Source organism: Nipponia nippon, unplaced genomic scaffold (assembly GCF_047370975.1).
Source record: "Nipponia nippon isolate SJK-2023a ecotype South Korea unplaced genomic scaffold, ASM4737097v1 scaffold_3, whole genome shotgun sequence".
Classification (NCBI taxonomy): domain Eukaryota; kingdom Metazoa; phylum Chordata; class Aves; order Pelecaniformes; family Threskiornithidae; genus Nipponia; species Nipponia nippon.
Genome location: NW_028262347.1, coordinates 9,782,930 through 9,803,510, shown reverse-complemented (window position 1 = coordinate 9,803,510; position 20,581 = coordinate 9,782,930). Strand labels below are relative to the sequence as shown.

The following is a 20,581-nucleotide window of genomic DNA, read 5'->3' as shown; positions in this document are numbered from 1 at the left end:
TGTGTGATGTTTTTGCATCATGGGCACATCTTCCTCCCCTGGGTGAGTGCTGGGGAGGGCTGCTTGTCAGGGATGCGAGGGTGCTGTCCGATGCTGGCTACCCCTTATCAGCCCTGGCTCCCCAAATTTAACTGCCAGGAGGGGTAACATATAAGAAATGTGGGAAAGGCAGCTGCTTTAATGGTGTTATTCTGTCAGGCTCAGCAGGTTTTCACAGACAGATGGAGACCCTTACAGCAAACTCTGTTGTCAAAGTGACTAAAGAGCAAAAAAGGTGCAAAACACTCACTGTCTTCCACATCCCAGCACTGTGCAACAGGGTCTCCATATTTGACGTCTTGCCTTCTGGCTCGCCTATGGGAAGAGCATGCAAACTTGTAACACTTCAGGCATAATTGTTGGAATTCATCAACAAAATACAGAGGAGCTCAGCAGATGTGGACTCGCATTGCTCCCACCCTACTGCTGACAATTACAGTCCTAACTAAAACCAGCCTCACCCTCAAAGCAGCATGTGGCCTAGAGAGATTTGTACAATTGACATCAAGAGAAGGGCCTGTGATTTGGGAAAACCGCTGGGAGGGGAAAGAAAAAGGGAGAGAAAAAAATCTTCCTAGAATAAAGAGCGTGCAATATAGTGACAGAAAGAGCATCTAAACCTGCTTTAGGAGCATGGGGCATGGGTCTCCTTGTGGGGTGGACTGTATTGGAAACACCTAAAAACATCCTTAATGTTGTATGTCATGGAAAAGGTCTGAGGTTCAACAGGTGTTATTCAAAATTCAGCTCAGGATCAGCCCAAGTTAATACTGACTGGTAAACCAACCTTTAAAATGAAGAGAAGAAAGTGTATGTTTTCATTTGGTAACAAAAAATTGACAAATCTGATTATCTTTCATCTTTATGGTCAGCAAAAAAGCTTGAGACAATGGTCTGAGATGGTCTGCTCCCCTCCACAACTAACTTGCCTGCTAATCTCTGGGTGTGTTACTTAAACTCACTGTGATTTACTGCAATTTCAGTGTAATAGCATTTAAAAAACAAAACAAAACAAAACAAAACAAAACAAAACTCTTCCTCTGTGGATGATTGCAATTATCGCCAAGGAGCTACAAACAAAAGTTTGTGTTTAAATTTTTTAGTAGAAGAATTGGAGACCCAGGGGGGAACTGGTTCCTCTCTCACAGCCACACCGGACATTGGTGAGACTGGAGAGCAGGACCTCCTATGTGCAGAGCAATGCCTCGGCAGGACAGCGGGTTCCCGAGGCTGAGCTATCCACTGTGGCAAAAGCTGTAGACATGCTGGAAGCACAGGCTGCTACACAGAAGAAAAATATTCAAGTAACTGATCTACTGGAGGATTCCCAAGGCCGGTCACCCATCCCTTGTTTTGGAGCCACAGACTTTTGGCCTTCCCACCAAACTGCACATCTGTTAAAAAGCCTGGCCCATCAATCTCCATGTCCCAGCCCACCTCAGGCTTCAGCAAGCCTCATGTGTCACTAACTTTGCAGTGAGCCTGAACACTTGCTTTTCTCCTTTCATTTATGCTTCTCTGAATTTAGTTTGCTTTGGCTTTGAGGGAAAACACATAAAGTTCCTTGACACCATGACAGGATAACCTACGAGTCATTAACTTCAATGGTTTGTCTAATTGCTCAGGTCCCAGCCCTGCAGCCCCTAAGGTAGAAAGTCTCATTCCAGACCCTGAGCTCAGACTGCAACCTCCGACCCTCACTGCAAGAATTACTGTCAGGAAGGCTTCGTTCAAAGGGGAATGAAGAGGCTATGAAGGACTCTGTCTCAATGAGCGAGCTCAGAGTTCTGGCTAAAACAGCCAAAAACTGCAAGAGACACATTCAAGAACTTAGGTACTGCACTGCTAGAGACCGCAAAGTGCTCTCCCTCCATGCAGATTCATGCTGCTGTCCTAGCTGGTGAGTACAGAAAATTCAGATTACGCTTCTTTCACTGTGGTAAAACTGCTCCCGGTGCGGTCAAATCGCAGTACTTAAATCTCTGTCTCCCTCTCATGGCTAGACCGCAAATACAATCAATGAGAGTGACACTCTTTGAGCCAAGTTATCTGGGTTAGTTAAATCAGACAGGAGAAGCTTGTTCATTTAGATCAGGGAATTAAATGTATTTTATTATTAACCACTCTGGGATGCTATGTTAAACTACGCTTTATAACTACAGTGGTGCCCTATGCAAAAGGCAGAAGCTTAAGAGAGGCTCTTCCATCTTGGGCAGAGTCAGTCACAACCTGGACCTCCAGCTGAGCATCTCATGCCTTAAAGCATTCAGCATATAAAAGGAAAGTGATGGATTTATGACGTTAGCTGGAGTAGCCGAGTTACTGTCACACACACTTAAAACAAAGCTATGTTGTCTTCACAACTCCTTGAGCAGAAATGTGAAACATGGCCAGAGTATGAATAAATTTTAAGGCAAATGACATGCTAAGTAAAAAGGAAACACGTTATGATTGGGAACCTCTAAAATTCTTGCAAGCAGCAAGATCTTTTACAGCACGTTGTATTTTTTTCTTACCTTTTAGAAGTGGGGGCATATCTGGAACACGAGTTTCCATCCCAGGCACAGTATGGATCTCTGGCAAGGCAGCAGTCTGCACAAGCCTTCCCATACGTGTGACATCTGTGCAGAGAGAGCTGAACCAATCCATCCCTGGAACCAATGTACAATTGTTGCTGCAAATCAGGCAAAGCGAATGAATTAGGAGCATTCTCCAAGTAGCCTGTTTAAAAAGTTCCCTTTTTCAGCACCACACTAGCAGACTTTCAACCTTGTCCCAGATTTTACAAAACGACGGAGAATTCCTCCTTTACTTTAAAATGTTTCTGAGGGCTCAGTGTGCACTGGCTAGTCCCCATCAATCCCTGACACCACGGCAGAGAGGAAAGGGGACTGCAGTCCTGGAAAGACACCAGCACTCAACACCCTTACACCTTTAGATTTGTGCTGTAATAAAAAATCAGAAGCAAACCATGGAAAGAATGGTTTAATAACACATTTAAAAACAAGTGGCTGGATAGACATGACGTTAAGAATCTGGGAACTAGGGATGACCTTGTGTGAATAAAACTTCATCTTCTGCTTCTGATCCTGAGGTAGGATGGGGATAATATTACTCCCCTCTCCCCAACGTGTGAGTAGATTGCCTGTTGAGACGAGGGTGGTCCAAGTGCTTGCTGTTGAGCCGGAGCTGGCTCATGCAATACTTCCAGCTGGCCTGCCACCTTTTTTCAGGGGAGATGGGACCCAGCTGTGCTGTGCGTGCCTGAACAGCAAAATACCTCCTCCCGTGTGAGGGAGGCATGTTGTGCCGGAGCTGCTCTGGCCACTTCTGTGGGGCAGGGAGGGATGGCACTGGTGTCACGCTGCCTCCTGAACGTGCACGTAGCCATCATAGAGCTCGGAGCTGCCATAAAACCGTTTCCCATTGGTAGGTTCCCAAGTGGGACTAGCCCCTGTGGCTGCCAGGATTGGACCACCCAGATTTAGACTGCAATTTTAGAGGAGGGGAACAGGTTTTCAGTCTGTGTGCACAAAAATTTTAGCACAATGAGGCCCTGATCTCTCTTGACTACTAATAAAAATAACAACAATAATAGTAATAATAATTTATTACCAGATTGTAAAGAGACAAGTACTTCCAGTATCCGGAAAATGAATGTGCATTGACTTCATTCACAATTCCCACTACCATATGACTAAAGATTTGTTTCCATGAATAATTACCAGCTTGGGTACACAAATTACTGTTTGTAAGCAAATGTGAATTAGGCAGGCAAACAAGTTCAAACGTATCTTCTTCTTTCCAGATACATTTTAAGAGTCATCCAAGGAAAGCTTGGCCAGTAAGCAACAGGTGTCACCTGAAAATAACAAGCTAAGTGTTCAGTGTACCACATATCCTGCAGTAATTAAACGAGCTTGTGATTACCTGCTTCTGAGAAATGTCCATGGTTGAGATAAATGAAGGATGCTGAAAAACAAATTAGTAAGGTATATTAGTTTACACATTCCTGTTCTTAATGAAAAAGAGTAGAGAACTTAACATACAAAAAGTAAATAAAATTACAGATCCATTTGCTTGGTTTAAACAAATATTAAAAACAAAAAACCAGAAATCACTAAGTTCATGCTTCCAAAAATACCTCCCATAAATTTTCCCTGCTGCTTATGAGGAAACTGGCTTTAATTCTTAGAGTTTGCAATCTATCCCATCCTGGAGACTGGCAATGATCCTTCACATCAAGTTAAGTTCTTATTACGCACTATTTGAAAGGCTTAGATGGCATTTAAGGGATACATAGGAAGATCCTCTGTACCAGGATGTATTTCACTGCTATGAGATACAGTGAATTTTTGCCAGTGACTGATGTAAGAACAGGACAAAGCTCAGAGTATTATCTATCGCCTAATAGAAGATGATTAATCTAAGCCTATTGTTAAATGTTAATGCAGTCTGAGGAAATAAGGCATGGTTTTTCAGCCCTTCACCCTCTTCATTTTTCTGGATTCAAAAACATAGAGTTAACAGTTATAAAATGTTACCAATAAAAACGTGAAGGAATGTCTGCTGAGTAGGAAAAAAATAACCTTTTTTTTGTTCTAAATATGATATTGTACATTGGCTCTTGACATAATGTTTTAAGAATGCAGCAAATTGGTGCATATACTGAAACTGCCGATTACTTGGCAGGCCACTGAGTAATTTTGAAATTTTCAAAGTGATATTTATAATTGGTGTCCAAGACACTGGGAAGAAGACATGGAGATCCTTTAAATCAAAATTTCACCATACACATGACATATCAAAAAGCATATGGAGAAATATGCTCTTTGAAATAATTATTAAAGATCCTGTCCTTACACTTGGAAAACACTGCCTCTAAGTCCCAAATTCATTTATTGAGTATGGGCAGAAATTCTGGCTAAGACCTCGTACAGCACATAGGAGAGAGGATGTGTGAGAAAATAATCAAAATGCCACAGATGCAGATAAAATTTAATGAAAAAGCAGGGTGAAAACTGAAGAAGAGCTATGCAGAGTGAGAAAAAAGCAAAATGAGAATGCAAAGAATGGAGAAGGAGCTACTAAATGGAAAAGAACATCAGTAGAGAAGACACAGGTCTCCATTTTCCTACTGTAACTGTATGTTGACATCAGCTCCCTCACCAGCAATGAGGTTAATCAGAAACTGCCTGTGCAACAGAAAGCAGGTTTGGGCTTTTTACAAGCTCAGTTTACGAAGTCACTGGTATTAGTAGGGCTCTGGTTACTTTTCTTCTTTATCACTCAGCTAGAATAACCAAATCAAAACGGTCAAAAATGTTGAGTCAGCCTTCACCAATAAATTAAAACAAATTGATAATCAAAACTAACTTTGTTTTATTTTCTTCATGTTTTCAACTCCTAAAGTTGTTATTTTAAAGAATTTCTCTGCATCTGTGGAATTTTGTTTTTTGTTTGTTTGTTTTTAAAAAATTACAATTGTACTAAGAATAGTCCCAAAGCTGAGACAACAGAAAAACTAGCATTAAAAATAAAATACTACTAATAAAAAAATTTGGGCTTATAAAAAGATTTAAAACTAGAACAAGGCAGGATACATGAAACTTTCTCTGAGTTTGAAAAATCATGGTCTGTTTGGTTCTGGACTTTTTTCAATTGACTTACCCAGAGAATACCAAGGCATTTAAAAATTTACATAGTGTCCCTCTGGAAACTTGAACTAGTTCCAGTAAACAACCAGACAGACAAAGCAAGTTTGGGCCTTAAAGTCCCCTGAATAATATTTAATTGATGTTGTGTCTGTTAATGCTTACCTTGAATACCTGCAGCTCTTCCAGGACCACCTCCTCCTTAGTCCACTTCTCCTTTGTGATACTCACAACTTTCAGGACTGTGCCTATGTCTGAAACAAATGTTCATAATGTAAAACCCACAGTTATGTTTTGGTACATATCTGCCACTCCGTTTCATGCCCTGAAGATAAAGCTAATGCATCAAGGATTTAGCCTTCAAACAACGTCTATCCCTATCTGCATCTATTGCTATCTACATAGCTCTACACAACGCATTTATGGTTTTACTGTATGGCTGAACCAACACAATTGTAGGCTGTTCCTGGCAGCGATGGTCTAACTCTCCTGCTACACAAACACGAACACAAACATACACACAAACGTAGACAAGCACAGCTATGCTGCCAGCTAGAAGTTTCTGCACATTTCCTTGAGCCAGCATTGGGGCCCAACTGACCCCAAAAAGATCCAGTTTAGGGGGTTAAATTGGCAGAAAATTACTTCCTCTTTTTTATAGAATTAATTTTCATCCAGTATAGCACCTTAATCAGAAGTAGGTTTCATTTTAATGTGGGGAATTAAGCAAGGCACTTTTTTCATTTATCTTTTAATTTTAGGAAATTTTTGAACAAACTCTCCATTCAACATCAAAATCTTAATTTAATCATTAATTATGTCTTTGGAGTTATCTAAAGAATTTTTTAAAGTTAAATCTGTTCATCAATTTTAACCTGAATTCCTGCTTGGTGAAAAAATAGCTGCTTACTTCATCTCAGACCATTACACATTGGTGAATCTTGAATGGCCTTAAAAAGAACCCTTAAAAACTGCTCAGGGCAAGTGGGCTGGGTGCTGGGATGTGCAGCATGGAAATGACACAGCACAGCTTAGTTCTAAGCACTATACATAGTATTGAAATGCTGAAAAATAATGCATTATATTGGAAAGAATGAGATTTTCATTTCTGTTTTCCCAAACTACTGAATATCATATGACTAATCAAAGCCAAAATTATTTCAGTTTGCCTTATGCATTAGACCTTTTTTTAGTTTGTTTGTTTGACATAATTGCCAAAGCCTGCATATGTACAAGTTGGTTGCATACATTCAAATATATAATAAGCTTCTGATCTGCTGCTCAAAACCACCTGGGTTATTTGGTATATCTGTGTTCAGTCTCTCTACATAATATTTGAAATTTTATCTTCGAGTTTATTTTTTTTCCATAGGATGAGTTTAGAGGATAAAATAGAACAAAAACATGTGCTTCTGGAAAAGAAAACTCACTTTTAGGGAAGGCACTGCAGATAAATAAATATCTGCACATTATGGAGTGCCACCTAGTGACTGTATGGTATGTGCTGGCCTTGACAACTCTGAACCAGAGTTCAGAATGAAATTCTGAAATAATTAGCATTGGGTAGTAACAGTTAACCTGGGAGTATTCGAGTTGCTAGTCTCTCAACATAATTTTATTCCTATGACAAATTTTATAGTGGGGGATAGCAAACATCTGAAAGCCACCTCTATAGCCATCAAAAGCATATTTTGTACATTTTAACTAGTGAACTCATCTTTTCTGACAGCTAAGTTTTTAATTACTTTTTCTCACTATTATCAGAAGAAAAGTAAGTTTTAGTGAGTACTCCCAAATCCTAGGTATCTCACAGCTTGGGAATGTGTTCCCTTTCCTTCTCTGTTGACTATATTAAAGATTGCATTCAGAAAGTAACAAGGATTTTCCATCATAATGGCTAAAGCTTATTCCCAGCCTTAGGCAGCAGGGGAGCAAACAGCATTTTAATGTTTTTTTTTATGAAACTGTGCTTTTCTCTCTGACACTGCTGTACTTGACTTGTGGGGATCATAGAGGGAATCTCACACTATCTTTTTTTGGAAGACAAGAGTTGTGAGAGGGGTTGAGCTGAAAGACATAAACAATCCAAGAGAGAGGCTACCTCTGGACTCGCGTGTGTGATAATGCAGCTGGGAAGCTCTTGAAAGCTGAGACAACCCACACTTTATAAGAGCCGATGCTCTGTGACAATTCACTCCTTTCCCCAAATCATTTCAGAATATCCATACCTATCAAACTATACTATATGACACCAAATTTGCTTATAGGCCAGATAAAATGCTGTGCAACCCAACAGCACTGGGGTAGGATTCAAACAGGAATCTTCATTTCCCTGCAGCTCATGGCAGTAGCTCAACCACTGCCCTTGGATAAACCTTTTCACCTCCATGTACTTTAGTTTCATCTGTTGTGAAATGGTGATAAAGGCAATGACCTCCTTATTAAAGTGTTCAGATCTACCAGTGAAAAGTGCTTTTTAAGAGATATTACTAGTGAGAGAATGTCAAATTGTGGATTAAGAACATGAAATTCCAGTGGAGTAAGATGGTAGATTATTACTTCAGAAATGTTATGAATAGGTATGTTAATATTTCTTAGTGTATCATGCTAGGGAGGTGATAGTGCCCCTGTAGTGATAGGGAGGTGATAGTGCCCCTGTACTCAGCACTGGTGAGGCCACACCTCGAGTACTGTGTTCAGTTTTGGGCCCCTCACTACAAGAAGGACATCGAGGTGCTGGAGCATGTCCAAAGAAGGGCAACGAAGTTGGTGAAGGGTCTAGAGAACAAGTCTTATGAGGAGCAGCTGAGGGAACCGGGGTTGTTTAGCCTGGAGAAGAGGAGGCTGAGGGGAGACCTTATCGCTCTCTACAACTCCCTGAAAGGAGGTTGTAGCAAGGTGGGAGTCGGTCTCTTCTGCCAAGTAACAAGGGATAGGACAAGAGTAAACAGCCTCAAGCTGCACCAGGGGAAGTTTAGGTTGGATATTAGGAAAAACTTCTTCACCGAAATGGTAGTCAGGTATTGGACCAGGCTGCCCAGGGAAGTGGTTAAGTCCCCATCCCTGGAGGTATTTAAAAGACGGGTAGACGCAGTGCTTGAGGACATGGTTTAGTGGTGGACTTGTCAGTGACAGGTTAACGGTTGGACTCGATGGTCTTAAGGGTCTTTTCCAGCCTTAACGATTCCATGATTCTGTGATTCTGTGCTGTTGGGTGATTCATCCAGTGATTCTAAATTAAATTACTATGGTAAAACTAGACTTTTTCCTTAAGGAATGTAACTATCATAAAAATGTAAATAGACACATAATTATCCGTAGAAAACTTGCAAAGCAGGTTTCTTCTCTGACAGAGTAGTTTAACCTCTCTGTTTAATCCTGGTCCTCTTGTTTGGAGCTATTCATGTTGCTAATTTATATCTTTAAAAGTATTTAAGTGGAATTGTTGCCTTAGGCTCAATTTTAAATCCTTCTTTGCTGTTCACATGAGATTTAATGCTGAAGCACCATGTCACTGCTGATAACAGGAAGTACTCCTTGAAGGTATTGAGGTTAATTTTTTTTCTTTTAATTGGTTATTGATGTGCTGCCAGCAGGAATTGGAGCCAGACTACCACGTAATATAAAGAAAGGTACTGAATGGTACTTGGAGGCTAAGAAAGTACAGATACTCTGACCCTTAACTGGTTTATCACCTAGGGACCAGGAGGCATTAAAATCCCAATAGTAGCAATGTCTTGAGCTGACAAATTAATCTAACCTTAGCATTTGCATGAAGAAGATGGTACAGAATCAGAAGCATCTAAATGCTTCCTGAAGCTGCATGCATAGGAAAAAGATGTTAATCAACAGGTTCATTCAGGACCTGCTGGAGTAAAAGTGTTCTTAAAGGATGTGGTTTGTGCAGAATGATAGTGGAAGTCCTCTCTCATACCTGTTCCTAGGAAAATAACATCATATTGCCCATCCTCTGCCATGACATGATCCACCACAATCTGAGTCAGACGATAGTCCACGTTGATTCGAGTGAATACTGGTCCTCCCGTCACTGGGTAAACGGATTTGTACATCAGTGGATGGCGTTTAATAAAGCTAATGACTTCATCGGGGAAGTCTCTGGTAGACTTTATGAGCGGATCATAGGTTTTGCTTGGACACTGAATGAAAGAGAGAGAACAAGAAGTTGAGAGGAATATTAGGAAAGAAGTACAAGTAATCTGTACGTTTCTTTGTGTAGTAGGAAAGCTTCCTGGTCCAGATCAGCTATTTCAGTTTGTAAAACACATTTTCCAGTGGCTGGTAATTTGATTTTACAATTGAAAAAGCTCAGTGTTGATTTGAAAGCATGGGAGCACATTGGTGGTGCGTGCTCCTGTGGTTCTTCAAAGGGTCATTTTCTCCCTCGTTTCTCCACTCTCGCCTTTTCTCTTTTCATTTTTACCTCTCTTCAAAAGCTCTTCCCCTTCATCTTCATTTTCCTTTATCCTGCTCCCACCTATTCTCCTTTATCTTTTAAAAACACCCAGAACTTGTTAATTTGTTTCATCTCACTCATTTGTACTACTACTCAGAGTTATAAATCTTCTGTTCCTGTTTAGTCATATGCCCACACCTGCAACTACCTATAGATATAAGCAAGAAGAAAAATCCTTATAGGCTTTTTTTCTTTCTCAGTCAGAGATTTTGGTAACCTAAATTAAAACTTAGAGGGGAGATGAACTTCCTTATGTTCTCTGTGATACTGAGGAAAAGAAGACAGCATTAGAAAAGAGAAGTTGTCTGATGTTAGACAAAATGTGAATTAATTAATATTTATTGCATTAACATATCTGTAAACACAAACTATTAAAAGCTACACAAATTTTTTGAGTTTTACCCTCAAATGGTCTTTAAGACCATAGTTAAGACCCTTTATGTTTCTTCATATAGCAGTGTTCCTGATGAGACTATGAGACATGCCTTAGTATTCATACCACTACCACCAATAATAAAAATACATTATTATTATGAATATTCAAGCAGTACATTCAGTACTGTGATGCACTTTGAACTTTTTTTTTTTAATCATATGTTGAGGCCAGCAAAATTTAGCCATGAACAATCTAATAATATAGGAAAATATCTAATTTTTCTTTAAATATTTAGAAACCACTTGTATACAACAGCATAATAGATGACATCAGTGTAGGCCACTTTGGAAATTTGGCCTTATGAATGTCACAAATTCATATTCAAGTAGAAATCAAGTTTTCTGTGAGAATACGTCTGAAGCCAGTAAGAAATCAGGTTTCTTACTGGTTTTTCTCATCCCAAAGCAGCACTTGGTCACCCTTATTTCATATTTTGAAAGCATTGCTTTAAAACCAGAGAAATTCTCATAATGGGCTCAGTACATTTGCAACGAATTTCATCTCCTCTTTCCTTGCCCCACTCACAGGTGCCTTATCACGTTGGATATTTTACAAAGACAAGGAAATCAAGTCTGGAGTGAAGGAGACCTGTCATGCTGTCTAGCTGTCATTTCAAGACACAGGTATCAATATGCAGTTAAATTTGCTACATGGTGAACTAGTGCAGGTATCAGTGTAATGGTTTTCAATAGCAAGTCTAGAGTGCCCTCCGGTGGCTATCATGGGATAATCTCAAGTATTTAAAATGCAAGATCTCACAGATCAAAGTTTTTCTGGTTTTTTTTTGTATTTCTGCTCCTCTTATCCAGGCTGAGTTTCTGCCCTGTTGATGCAGTGAGCCAGAACTGAGCAAGATCCTCACCAGCGTGCCCTGACATTAGGCTAATGGCTTGATTTCTCTTGGGAGATACGCTCAGAGTTACTGTGGCAGAAGGCCCATAGTAAATGCTTTAACCATGTTCAATTTTCCAGACTGTAATACCCACAGCTCTCTTTTCCCTGTATATGGTCTGAAATCAGAGGCCATAACTTTTCAGTGAACTGCACCCCCTATGCCTCCCATTTATTTTTTTTTCTAAAAAAGGCAGATTCTCCAGATGCCAGATGATATCTATAGCTCATTATTTCTCAGAAGTGACTTTCCTTACTCATCCACATAGCTTAAACTCTTGCCCAGGCCTACGACTTGGCTGCTGCATCACCCTTTTCTCTGGCTTTGAAGAGCACCGTCACATCCTCTTCTAGTCCAGACAACTGCTACAGCATTCACTCCCTCAGATACTTCCCCAGTGTCACTCATTTATTGCTGGGGTTGGCTCCCACCTCTAATAGACCCATACCGACAAACTAATCAATTCAGCTGTTTCTTTGGCTTACACAAAGTAAGTTGGTTCTCACACATCTTGCTTGAAGACCACCCACAAACCTACTTCTTCAACCTCCTTCCAATTTTTCCCTTTTGTGCTTTTTGGGGTGAGCCCAGGAACATATTTGCAAGGTCAGTCATGTTGGTGACTCATCATCTATCATGCTCACCTATGTCTGCTTCCCTTCCTTCTGTTTTCTGTCCCTTGTTTTACACTCAGTCTCTAATCTGAGTCTGAGAAAGCTTCTCTTTCGAATCTGGAGGCATCTAGATGTGTTAATGGGGCACAACAAATCCTGGATAAGACGAACTGGAAACACTATTCCAGTTGGTGACACCTTTTTACATAGAAACTGATGATTGCTTCTTTTTTAACACTATTTTTAACTAAGTAATCCCTGTGTTTCCTGCCAGGTGGAGCCATAACACAGCCTGTGAAGAATGAAATGTGATTAAATAATGCCTTTGTAGTATGCCCGGAGAAAGTTAAGATTTGTGGTGAAGTTGCTCTACAATCCTCCTTCATGGCTAATTTTGGCAGAGGAGACTTTAGTTCACATTCCCAAATCTCCGGTTTGACGTGTATTCAATCTATGGTGCCAGTTGAGGGCTTGTGGTTAGGATTTGTTCCACTATGTAAGACTTGGCATTATCCAAAACTTTTCCATTAGGAACAACACACACAGCGCCAAGGGCTGAGCATGTCCCTCCTCCATTGCTGGCAAACTCCCTTCTCACTGCTACACAGCATCATTCACTAGTAGTGAATCCATCTCCACAGGCTCAGGACCAGCCTGGACCCTTTTCTCCCTTGGGTTTTCACTGTCTGTTCTCTTCCTGGGCTGACAGATGCACACAGCACACTCTGTGGTAGTGCTTGCTAAAAAGAGAATGTAGCCTCTGCCCAGCACATACAGGTGGTGTGTGTACATGCCTAAAGATGAATTCTTCATCCAGTAAATTCAGCTAATACAATGCAGAATTACTCTCATCATATACAGTTCTATGTGAACATGCACCTGTATAAATACCCTAAATGCAAAGCCAATAGGAACTAGTTAAACAAAAATTTGACTGCGGATAACATTCTCAAAAGTATCAGAGACTACCTGTATATTCAGAAACAAAACAGGCCAGTGAAGCACAGACCAGCTGATGTTCTCCATCCACATCTACTGCCACATCTGAAATGCCTGTTGAGGGCAGTGCATGGTCTACCTTAGACCCCAAACACCGCCACAGCATGGCCACGGGGAGGGTACCATTTGGAGCATGCCTAAACAGTGGCAAAGCCCATCCTAGCATTAAACAGTACAGTGACTATGGGTCTGTACTTGAACTTGATCTCTGGTTTTATTTCACAGAGTTGTAGCCTGAGTGATTTGAGTGTACAACCTATTTCCATTCCTTCCTTGGACTGATTTTTAGGGCTATCTAGGGACCTAACAGATTTTGTGCAAGTGCCCAATTGCTTAGCGTTGTTTCAATCTGCATCCTCATCTTCGTAAAGGCTCTGAAACTGTTTATTGAAAATAGGTTTTAGGCTCCTGAATCACCTAATATATTTTGAAAATTCCTCCATGGACAGTAAACCTGTGCCAATTTGAATTAAGATATACTGCATTGCATATTCAGTCACTATACAATTTAATGTACAGCTGTGAAAGAACTGACAAGAAAAAAAAAGATGGGTTTGTATTTTTGTCCTGTGATAATTGCTCAAGGGACATCCCTTGAAAATACAGTTTAATACAAGCGAAAAAGAAGAAGAGGAAAGTCCTACTGAAAAAATGGATCAATTGGAAATATATATTGCAGTGAGTTATCCCTAGGAGTTTTATGCCAGCACTTCTGTAAGAAGTTCACATTCTGCCTTGCTGGGTTTGATCTCCCACATTCTGTTTTCTACTGTGTTTTCACAAATTAAAGTCTTTGCAAGGTTGCACCCCTGAGGTGGGCTCTAGTCAGCTTCGTTTTTGAAGATAACAATATCAGTTAAATAATTTCACAAAGAAATACACGCTTTTGTATTATATAGCAAAAGAGACTACAGAAACGCAGCGACAAAAAACAATTTTGATTTTTGACTTTGGGGTAAAAAAATAAAGTGAACCATAATACAGGATAAATGATTCAGACAGCACAATAACTACACAGAAACCAAATCACGTGCACACTTTTTACACAAGCAGTACCTCCAGAATGAACATTTCTCCTTACCTTTAAAACAACAAAGGTCTGAGTGTTTGCCACTTACACCAGAATCAGACCTCAAAAACCATACTGATGTCAAAAGCATGTTTATCTTTGCAGGGGCAGAAGCAAACGTTTTTGGAATCAATAGAAAGAAACACATGTGCTTTAATTGTCTTTGGATCAAAATTTTGCATCAATTTATTCTATACAGGATGAGAAAAAAATGCATTTCTTCACTTCCCCAACCATGCAATAACTCTCTTCCCCCTCACTGTGTACTAGAAGTTGATTTTCCCTTATATGTGCATTTTCTGTGGTTCATGTTTTCACTCACTACTCTCAGTTACAGTCCGCATCTTCTGGAAATTCATTGATTGCTCACCTATTCACAGCTCAATCCCAGAAGTCTATTTCTATGTGAAAAATGGGAGTAGCCCCATGGGTCTTAAAGATGTCCTAGATTTTTGCCAAAAATGCATCAACAGAGGAAGATGAGAGCAATGACATCACTTACTAAAAACCACTAGGATAAAATATCTACCAATATGGAACTATAAAGTCGTTACAGTAATCCCAAAGGCCCAAACCCTACCATGCATGATATAGGGAAATGTTTGCCAGCTTGTGCAGCTAATTTACTAGAAACAAGGGCTAAGGGTCTGATCCAAACATCCGCTTGAGTCAACAGGGCCTTTTCCAACTATTTCAGTGGGCTTTGGATCCCATCCTAAGACAGCATGACCACCAAGAACAGCCGGGCAGGTGTGACCCTGTTATGCTTGGCCAAGGGAGCTATTTCCAGAGGCATCACTCACTGTGGCATGATGGATGGAACAGGGGAATGAAAAATTCATTTTGGCCACCCTTTGGCAAAGTCCTCAGGCAGCTGTTAAAAGCTGTGTCCACCCATAGTTGCAGAACAATTCCTGTAGGCTTGTGCTTCCTTTCATAGCAATCAATAGGATGTATGATGGTAAAGGCTGCATGGCCAAGTGGGTGAGTGAAGCAGCCTTTCACCTCTGAAAATGTGAGCTCACATCCTGTTGCATGTCTCATGATAATGATATCGGTGTTCTCTGCCCAGTTCACAGGGGACTTTTATTCATATCATAAGCACCAGATGCTGTCTCAGACATGTGATGTCTCCCATTGGAGACAATAAGAGATTTGCATTTATATCAAATGTCACAGGAGTAGGTTGGCAGGGTTGTTTCATGTAGACTACAAGAGAATCTGGCTCCATAGAAGTTCTTATAACACCATCACTGTGCTCTTTCAGCATCTTCTGCTTTTGCAACAGGGTGGGATACCTCTCACCTGACCTAGATTCTTATCTTGGCTTTGTGTGAACTGCACAGAGGAGGTGCCTATCCCTTTCTTTTTGATAGAGAAGTCTGAACAACTAGCTCAGATTTGATGCTTTTCTTCTAGATAGCTGAGATCAAGAAAAACGAATCAAAATTAAATTAGTAAAATTAGTACTGCTAGATAAGAATCCTGCAAGAAACTTATTTACCATATAATTTATTCTTCTAAGGTTGCTTAGGCCTTCACTGCCATGAATGATACCTTGATACAAATATAGATGTTAAGAAATGAAAAGTAAACAAAACAAAAAAAAAAGAAAAATATCGAACAAACAACAGAAACAGAGTTGGAAGTGCTAAGGGCATCTCTATTCAACTGCTGTGTAAACTCTGTGGCACAAAACTTTTAAAGAATCAATTCAATAGTTACTTATATTTTTTCCAGTGCCTTCTGTGTGAGCTCGATTTGACAATAATCACCCTGGACTAAGTCCTGATCCCAGACAATCTACAAAGATGCTTTTTATTCCCTCACCTTTTATTTGTATCCAAATGTAATCAGGAGGTGGTAAACTACGGCTAATCTTTCTCAAATAAAAGCAAATACACGCTAACTTAGCAACACCGCACATACGTAAGCTTTTCTCTTTTTTTCGCTTGTCTTATTAAATTTGCAGCTTAGAAGAGTGCTGGATGTGTAGATCTCACACAATACTGAGACATACGGTGTGACTGTGTTAACATCATGTGGGAACCCTGGCCAAGATTTTCAAAAGCTGGTGCCAGAAGTTAGGCTTCTACATAAACCTCCAATTTGCCAAAATGCATAGTGCTTCACACCATCCAGTGAAGTCAGTAACAGTTGCTGGATCTAACGCCTATTAAAATTGTGACAATTATTTGGGAACTTAGCTGTAAGGTATGTAAAAAAGTATCCCTTTCATTTAATGATGCATCTTTAGTTCAGCAGCGCTGCTGTCTACTGACAATTTTAAAACAGAATGGTGCTCCCTGTGAGCTTCAAAGGGGTTTCTATTTCAAATGCGTTGAAAATCCCAATTTAAAAGTTACTTGTCACACTGAGCCTTACAGCCACTTAACAATGAGACTCAAACACCCATAGGCTAGATACACAACAGGGACTTGATAATATTGAGTACAGTAGGCATGTGCTTGGCGATTTTGCAATGTTCAGGCTGGCATTTTTTATGTATTTCACAAGGAGAACTAAGCACCACACCAGCAAGTCACTCTCTTGGGAGCATCTGAAGTAGCCAGTGTGAAACATTTAGGAGTGAAATATTTCTTAAATCTCTCCCATATCAGTTAATTAGATGTCTTAGTCTGGGCTTCCCTCCTCAGGGAGGTGTCCCTTCATTTCAGACATGTGGACCAGAGCCATCCTGGGAGCTCCTCCCACCCTCCTGTTGAAGGTGTTTCACTTTTCATGGGATAATTACCTCTCAGCTTAGCCAAAAGTAGTAAGAATGTTGCTCAGATGTTAACCAGGAAGGGAAAAGATCTGTTTTCCTCTGAAAATCTCTCTATTTTATGCTAAGTGCAGTAGGAACTGGAGCACCAGACCCTCCCTCAGAGTGAATGAATTAACCACATGGTCCTTTTCTCCCAAGCTCTCAGTGAATGAATATTTAACTAGCAAGGAGATATGGCCTTGTAGTCAGCATTCTCCTACGATGTAATGTAAAGTCTTCCAAGCTCTAAATAAGTTCCCTTATCACTGATCCATCAAGCAAAAAGCAGAGAAACAGAACTACCTTCAACTAGTCACTTCCTTGTTAAACGGGGACCGCCCACACACCCAGCACATTGAACTTTACTTGTAGATTTTATAAAGAACTGTGAAGTCTGAGTCCTGAGGGGTTAAGATGTAACACTGAGGACTGGTGTGAGCTTCCAAGATGCCCAGAAGTACTTTAAAAAATGGGGTACTTATAGGTTTATGATCTTCTGTGGATTAGATGACAGCTGAGAGATGACCCTCAGGTCATAGGCACTTATGTGCCATTGCAGATTCAGCCACAAGCCATTCTTAAGATGAAACTTGGGCTCCTGAGTGGCCTAAATACTGTGTGGCTTCTTCTCTGTAGTCTGATCAGAGCTGCACAATACATTTTGCATTTGGACATGCCAGCAAAAAGCCTTAGTGCTTCTCTACAGGATGAGTAGGTTGTGCCAGAAGGACTGGACACCCAGCAGGGATACTTTCACGCTAACCTTGCAGCTACTGAGAGCAAGCCTGGAAGAGGGCAGGGGAGAGGGGAATGCGTCAGGTTCTGCAGGAGACAAACAAACAGCACGAATTTTAAATGAAATCAACCTCACTCCACCCCAGCCACAGGAAGTACAAACAAAAACCAAAAAAACCTCCCTACCAATAAATTGAAGTGCCCATCTTTTTTTAAGATAGAGTTTGCATCCCACTGGATGTGCAAGAGTTGTTCTACCCTGTTCTAGTGTTTGTCTTGAGCACTTTGTATTGCTTTTCCATTTAACACATCTGTGTTGTTGATAGAAAAGGCTGACGTAAGAAAGCATTAATCTGACGCTAACTGGGCTGAAACCTGCTAGGTGAGTGAACTTGACTTTGCAGGTGGCAATTCTCTGCCGCCCTCTGCCAGCAGGAAAGGTGACAGGGTTTGCAGTGTTTGGAAAGACTGCTATGAATTGAAAGGTGATTCATGTCAGGGAAAACAGGTTGGTAAGTAAGAGGAGGTGGAGGAGGCTTTCTCAGGAAAATAAACCCATAAAGTGAAACATTTCACTTAATTAAGCAGCCCCATTTATAGTGGGGAGATCAAAGGAGAGAGAAATTGGAGAAGCAAAGAATGCAGTCTATCCCATAAAAAATCAGGTGAAAGAGGAAGATAAGTCTAAAAATAACAAGGGAAACCTGTGCAACCCTTCATGTTTTATGAACACACTTATTAAAGCAGCAAAACTAACCAGACAGGAGGAAAGGGGGAGGCTTTTTGGCAGACAGCATTTCTCTGTGGCTCAGCCAAGTCCCAGTGGGATGGACACCACATCTCGATTAGCCTATGCACTGGATTAGCAGAAGAAATAAAGGAAGGGGTTTCACTGAAGAAAGGAAGAAAAAACAATAGAGAGAGAAAAAGATGAAAAAGATCACAGGAGAATCTGAGGGCTTGTAAGGGAACTTGTTTTCAGAAAAATACACAAAGAATTCAGGAGCTCAGGGCCATATTCAGAGCTGGCTTGGAAAGAACTGAGACATAAAACTCTTCAGATGGACAAAAGCAATGTACTGGGCTGTTTCTTCTTGTAGCTAAGAAGTGACTTAGACTGCAAGAATCTTACTTTTCTGATCCAGAGTTTTGTTTTGAACCTTTGGCAAATTAGTAAAATATCCAGATCTATCAAAAATATTTGGTGTTGCCTTGGATTGCAGCTAGAGTCCTAGGTTCTGTAGTAGATCAGACTAAGTGTTAATCTGCATCTTTAAACACTGACATTCCTCTAAAAATCTGAGCTTAATGACATTTACTCACCATCAATGAAATGAGAATGACTCCTTTGTATCCCATCAGAATTTCCAAATGGGCACTGTGAGTTGCTCTGATACTGCAATCGTTACAGCTAAATAGATAGGCTAGAAATGCTTTTTCCTCTGAATTCACTGAAAATCTTCTTCAAATGGCTTCTGTGATTACTGGGAGGGCATTATGAAAACTCTGTTTCAGAATACAGAACACTCTCCAAAGAAAGTCCTTGATGGTTTCTTTATCAATGGATAATTTCCTGGGTGAAACCCTAAGAGACTGGAAGAAAACTGGATTTGCTATCTGGGGACAGCTGCAGACATGAAAGTCCAATTTTTAAACATCTAAAGAGCAAAAGTTCCCTTGGTTTACAAATCGCCCTTTGTGCCAGGGCTGCCTGCTGCATGTTTTTTCTGTTGGGTTTTTTTTTTTTTTTTCAGCTTCAAAATTGAAATGGATTTGAAGCCTTGCCTCTGTTTAATTTCCATTATTTCCACTTGCTCTTTAATACCGCTGGGAGAAGTTAGAATAAGAGAGATGTACGTTTTGCAGCATCAATGGTGTGGAGCGTGCCGGAGATCCCCAGTCACTCTGTTCAGGGGTCTTCCAACGACGCCAGAGGGCAGGCAGACCACGCCGCAGCACCAGCACCCGGGGTAGGCAGGGGCTCCTGCTGCCTGCACGCTGCTCAGCATTGCGGAGGCATGATATCATGGTCATGGTGGGAGTTTATCTCTGACACAAATTGCCACAGGAAGCATTTTGTCCAAATTTCAATATCAAAGTGGTCACAGCCTCTATGGTGAACAGCTTTATTTACTTAAGAGATAAAGGCAACTGAACATAAAGTTAAATTAGGGTAAGCATTCTCCTGCTTCTGTATAAATGCTGAAAGGAAGTCAATGCCTCTCTCAAAGCCAAACATCAAAGGAAATGCATTTCCTAGTATAGCCATTTTTAGACTACGCCAGTAACTTAAAATATAAGAAATATAAAATCAGGGCAGTACTGACTGTGCTAACTGTAGGCAACACTTACGTAGAGGTTAAATTTAAAAAATGTTCTAGTAACCTAAAAAAGGATAGATCATCCCTCTTTGGCTTTGTTCTGAGCATTCCTGAACCACCCCATAGCTGGCAAGGAATGATGAAATTAATCTTTAACGAAGAACATTTCAGTATTCACACTGCAGTGCTCTGCAGGGTTGTCGCACGTTGCTTCTTTTCTTTGCCTTTGAGCACTGCACTACTTTTGCAGATCCCAGCCTACATCTGTTCATATCCAGAGGTTTGGCATAGCCTGTTATAAGATGAGAGCATGGCATGGATCTACTCATTTCAATACCCTATATTAAACTGAGTCTGAAGTATGCTGAAGTCTGAAAGTAGTCCAGCTCACTAAGACAAAAGATAAATAACTATGCAGCAACACATTTCCTTATCTACATAGCAAATATTACAGACATCTTTGTTCCTAGAGCTTTCTTCAGTAAAATCCACTTCCCTTTTCAGTCTTTGGCCAGACAAACTCCTACAGAAATCTACTGGGTATGAAGGTCCTAAAGATTTTTATAAGACCTTTTTCTCAC

At 40.4% G+C, this 20,581-nt stretch overlaps 1 protein-coding gene across 4 annotated transcripts in view; it reads right to left on the bottom strand.

Moving 5' to 3' along the window:
- The window catches only part of SEMA3D (semaphorin 3D), a 150,320-nt gene that overhangs the window by 19,267 nt on the left and 110,472 nt on the right, over window positions 1-20,581 (bottom strand). For all 4 annotated transcript variants that reach the window (XM_087764551.1, XM_087764552.1, XM_087764550.1 and 1 more), the window contains exons 12-16: window positions 9,628-9,850; window positions 5,859-5,947; window positions 3,970-4,011; window positions 2,556-2,713; window positions 290-354 (exon numbers count right to left, since the gene is read on the bottom strand). In XM_087764551.1, coding sequence (XP_087620677.1) covers window positions 290-354; window positions 2,556-2,713; window positions 3,970-4,011; window positions 5,859-5,947; window positions 9,628-9,850 — 577 coding nt within the window. The remainder of the gene's footprint in view (window positions 1-289; window positions 355-2,555; window positions 2,714-3,969; window positions 4,012-5,858; window positions 5,948-9,627; window positions 9,851-20,581) is intronic.